The sequence below is a fragment of the Vitis riparia genome, chromosome 5 (genome assembly GCF_004353265.1).
Source record: "Vitis riparia cultivar Riparia Gloire de Montpellier isolate 1030 chromosome 5, EGFV_Vit.rip_1.0, whole genome shotgun sequence".
In the NCBI taxonomy this organism is placed as follows: domain Eukaryota; kingdom Viridiplantae; phylum Streptophyta; class Magnoliopsida; order Vitales; family Vitaceae; genus Vitis; species Vitis riparia.
Genome location: NC_048435.1, coordinates 5,619,872 through 5,624,977, shown reverse-complemented (window position 1 = coordinate 5,624,977; position 5,106 = coordinate 5,619,872). Strand labels below are relative to the sequence as shown.

General features: G+C 40.1%; 1 protein-coding gene across 1 annotated transcript; it reads left to right on the top strand.

The window, feature by feature from the left end:
* Positions 1-267: 267 nt before the first annotated feature.
* On the top strand, positions 268-3,479 carry LOC117914084 (putative calcium-transporting ATPase 13, plasma membrane-type). The gene has a single exon (XM_034829273.1). It carries the CDS (start codon positions 317-319, stop codon positions 3,371-3,373), a length of 3,057 nt encoding a protein of 1,018 aa, XP_034685164.1. The 5' UTR covers positions 268-316; the 3' UTR covers positions 3,374-3,479.
* The last annotated feature ends 1,627 nt before the right edge of the window (positions 3,480-5,106 follow it).

The window sequence follows — 5,106 nt, the reverse complement described above, 5'->3', positions numbered from 1 at the left end:
AAAGTATATATATATATATATATATATATATATATATATATATATATATATATATATAATTGCTTTCGCATCAAGTTCGTATGAAAATGCCTGGAAAGTTCGTAAAAGTGGGACACGGTACCAATCTTTTCATGGTATCTTCGGCCGCGTTTGCAATATATGCTTCATTTTTACTCTTCTACTGACATACTTATACCTTTTTATTTCTTATATAACACAACCTCATTGTTTCTGTCATTACCAGAGCACGAAGCTTTGTCCAGCCAATTCATATTTTGTTTCAGTTTGTTGCTATTCCTTTCGTATTTTGAAAACCATGTCCAACAAGTTGGACCTAAGTTCGGTTTGCATGGAGTCTTTACTAGAAGTGCCAAGCACCCTTAGCAAACCCAAGAGAAGATGGCACTTGGCCTTCGCTACAATTTATTGTTCCCGGGCTCTGTACTCCCTTCTCAATCATCCTGTCAACAATAAGAAGAAGAGCAAAACCCTGCCTACTTCACCCTCGTCGTTTGTCATACTCAATGTTAAGCCCCAGCATGGATTCTCCAACTTTGATCAACATAGCCTCACTCAAATAGTGAAGCACAAAAGCTTGACCCAGCTTCTTGAGCTTGGAGGTGTTGAAGGTGTGGCCATTGTTCTAGAAACAGATGCTGAAAATGGCATCCATGGAGCTGTTGAAGGTGTCACCTGCAGGCGAAAAGCTTTCGGTTCTAACACCTACCAGGAGCCGCCTACGAAGAGCTTCTTCTACTTTGTGGTGGAAGCTTTTAAGGATGTTACCATTCTCATACTTGTAGCTTGTGCCACTCTTTCTCTTGGCTTTGGCATTAAAGAGGAGGGACTGAAAGAAGGGTGGTATGACGGTGGAAGCATATTGGTCGCTGTCTTTCTAGTCATTTCTGTCTCTGCTGTGAGTAACTTCAGGCAGAATAGACAGTTCGATAAGTTGTCTAAAGTCAGCAATAATATCCAGGTTGATGTTGTCCGGGATGGGCGACGTCAGCAGATTTCTATATTTGAGGTTGTTGTTGGAGATGTTGTTTGCTTAAAGATTGGAGATCAAGTTCCAGCCGACGGATTGTTCCTGGATGGGCATTCGTTACAAGTGGATGAATCAAGCATGACGGGGGAGAGTGACCATGTCGAAGTCGACACCAGCCTGAATCCATTTTTGTTTTCTGGAACAAAAGTCGCTGATGGATATGCTCGGATGCTTGTGACATCTGTTGGCATGAACACAGCATGGGGTGAGATGATGAGCACAATCAGCCGTGATACTAATGAACAGACACCCTTACAAGCCAGGCTTAACAAGCTTACTTCATCAATAGGTAAGGTTGGTTTGGCAGTTGCCTTTCTTGTTCTTCTGGTGTTACTGGTGCGCTACTTCACAGGGAGTACAGAAGATGAGAATGGAAATCAGGAGTTCAAAGGCAGTCTGACAAAGGCTGATGATATAGTGAATGCTGTGGTGAGAATCATTGCAGCTGCAGTTACCATTGTGGTCGTGGCAATCCCCGAAGGCTTGCCTTTGGCTGTCACACTCACTCTTGCTTATTCAATGAAGAGGATGATGGCTGACCAGGCTATGGTTCGAAGGCTCTCTGCCTGTGAGACGATGGGTTCTGCCACCACCATTTGTACCGACAAAACAGGTACCCTCACTCTGAACCAGATGAAGGTGACAAAGTTTTGGCTTGGCCAAGACCCTATTCAAGAGAATGCTTCCTCTTCAATTGCCACAGATGTCCTCAAACTGATACAACAAGGTGTTGCCCTAAATACTACTGGAAGCATTTACAGGGCTACCTCAGGATCAAAATACGAGTTCTCAGGCAGTCCTACTGAAAAAGCAATTCTTTCTTGGGCGGTTCTGGAGCTGAACATGGACATGGAGGAATTGAAGCAGACTTGTACAATTCTCCAGGTAGAAGCATTCAATTCAGAGAAGAAAAGAAGTGGGGTTGCATTGAGGAACAAAGCTGACAACAAAGTCCATGTTCACTGGAAAGGAGCAGCAGAGATGATACTAGAAAGGTGTTCTACTTACTACGATGCTTCTGGAAGCATGAGAGATCTTAGTCATGTTGAAAGGACGACATTTGAGCAAATAATCCAAGGTATGGCTGCTAGCAGCCTCCGTTGCATTGCTTTTGCACACAACCAACTTCCAGAAGAAGAGCATGAAATTAGAGAAGCCACCCAAAAGCTAAAAGAAGACAGCTTGACCCTTATAGGGCTTGTGGGGATAAAGGACCCATGTAGACCAGGGGTGAGAAAAGCCGTGGAAGATTGCCAACACGCTGGAGTGAATGTCAAAATGATCACCGGTGATAATATTTTCACTGCAAGAGCTATAGCTACTGAATGTGGAATACTAAGACCTGACCAAGACATGAACAATGAAGCAGTTGTAGAAGGTGAAGTATTCCGGCAGTACACCCCAGATGAGAGAATGGAGAAAGTTGATAAAATCCGTGTGATGGCTAGATCCTCTCCTTTTGATAAACTTCTCATGGTACAGTGCTTGAAACAAAAAGGTCATGTTGTAGCAGTCACAGGAGATGGCACAAATGATGCACCAGCATTAAAAGAAGCTGACATAGGACTTTCTATGGGCATTCAGGGCACAGAAGTGGCAAAGGAGAGCTCAGATATCATCATCTTGGATGATAATTTTGCTTCAGTGGCCACTGTTTTGAGATGGGGAAGATGTGTTTATAACAACATCCAGAAATTCATCCAGTTTCAGCTGACGGTGAATGTTGCAGCCCTTGTAATCAACTTTGTGGCTGCAGTTTCAGCTGGTGAGGTTCCATTGACTGCAGTGCAGTTATTGTGGGTGAACTTGATCATGGACACATTAGGTGCCCTGGCCCTTGCCACAGAGCAACCCACCAAGGAGCTCATGGAGAAACCACCCATGGGTCGGACAGAGCCACTTATCTCCAATATCATGTGGCGGAATCTATTAGCCCAAGCTTTGTATCAGATAGTGGTCCTCTTGACCCTACAGTTCAAAGGAGAATCAATCATTGGTGTGAGCAACAAGGTAAAGGATACCTTGATATTCAATACATTTGTGCTATGCCAAGTCTTCAATGAATTCAATGCAAGGGAGCTCGAAAAGAAGACTATTTTTAAGGGGTTACATAAGAACAAGCTATTTCTGGGGATCATTGGAATAACCATTATCCTTCAGGTGGTTATGGTGGAATTTTTGAAGAAATTTGCAGATACAGAGAGATTGGATTGGGGACAATGGGGTGCATGCATTGGAATTGCTGCTGCATCTTGGCCAATCGGCTGGGTTGTCAAGTGCATACCTGTTTCAGATAAACCCTTTACAAGCTATCTAAAGTGGTAGGAACATCACTTCAGAGATACAGATTACCATTATTTTTTATTGTCTGATTTCCCTCTACAGATTACTGTTATAATTAATAAAATCATCGTTTCTTTTTTTTTTTTTTAATCATAGGGAGCAGCTCTTAACAAGTTTTCTGAGTTTAGGTTCACATAAATGTAATGTGTGATTGGGAACTTGGGACAACTTTGCATCTTCTTGTTGGTATAAAGTCAGATCATGGATGATAGGAGATTAATCAGGCATCAACAATCTTAATTGGGAAAATATAAATTCAGTGGAATCCCCATCTTACAAACTTAGGCACAATTTAATTGCTGCATTGTACAACTAAGGTTACTTTCGATGGTATTTTCAGACTAACAAAAAAAAAATGCACAAAGAAACAAAAGAAGGAAATTGCATGATGTACACATCACAATACTACTAGTCTATGCCTTGATTAGAAGCAGCTTAGACTGTAAATGGAGGTCTAAGAAACATAATTCTGGAACAAGGGAACCAAGTCAGTCATAAGACTGAGAGAACAAGCATTAATGGCTAGTCACCATAATAGAACTATTAGCTCTTAGAAACACAGCCAAACATGGATATTTTTTTATGTAAACCCACAAAGATTTGCAGAAAGATATCTTCTACTGTCCAGGTCATTGGCGATTAGTGCTGGTGCTGTGTGTGAAAAGAAGATTCTAATGTCACATGTTGTGATGTTGCATGGGTTTGAGTGTATGTGTCTAGATCTCTAATCCTTCCTACTTATTGATCAAAAAAAAAAAAAAAAATCTCTAATCCTTCCTACTTATAATTTCAAGACACGGGAACTCAACTACCATCTCAATAATAGGTATAAACACTTGTATATGACATAAAAAAAGGAAAAAGAATAATTGTAAAATCAATTGGAAATCAATCAAAAGCAAATATCTATTTTCTTTCTTATCTCTAAATATTTTTATAAAAGTGCACTCCCAAAAAACTCTCTTGTTCTGCAACATAACTATTTGCTAAGAAAGTCAAGAGCAAAACAATAAATCAATTGTAAAAGAAGATTCTAATGTCACATGTTGTGATGTTGCATGGGTTTGAGTGTATGTGTCTAGATCTCTAATCCTTCCTACTTATTGATCCAAAAAATAAAAAATCTCTAATCCTTCCTACTTATAATTTCAAGACATGGGAACTCAACTACCATCTCAATAATAGGTATAAACACTTGTATATGACATAAAAAAAGGAAAAAGAATAATTGTAAAATCAATTGGAAATCAATCAAAAGCAAACATCTATTTTCTTTCTTATCTCTAAATATTTTTATAAAAGTGCACTCCCAAAAAACTCTCTTGTTCTGCAACATGACTATTTGCTAAGAAAGTCAAGAGCAAAACAATAAATCAATTAAACTTAGATCTTTCATTCAAAGTAGGAGCATCCAGCAAGGACCAGGGAAGAAAATATCACCAAAATATCGGTGTGTCGGCAGGTGTCGATACGATATTTCATAGAGAAATATCGGTTCGGCGAAATTTCAGGAGAAATCCTCAAAAATCGGCAATATCTAGCTATATATTGGCGATTTTGGCGATAAATCGCCGATTTTCCCCGATATATCACCTGGTCAACAGGTGAAACGCCCTACAGTGAAGTCAAAGCAACTACAGTGCCACTACAGTCCCCCCAAAATGGCCTTTCTCCTGCTGATGAGGGGAATTGAGGTTTGGGGTTCAAACCAATTA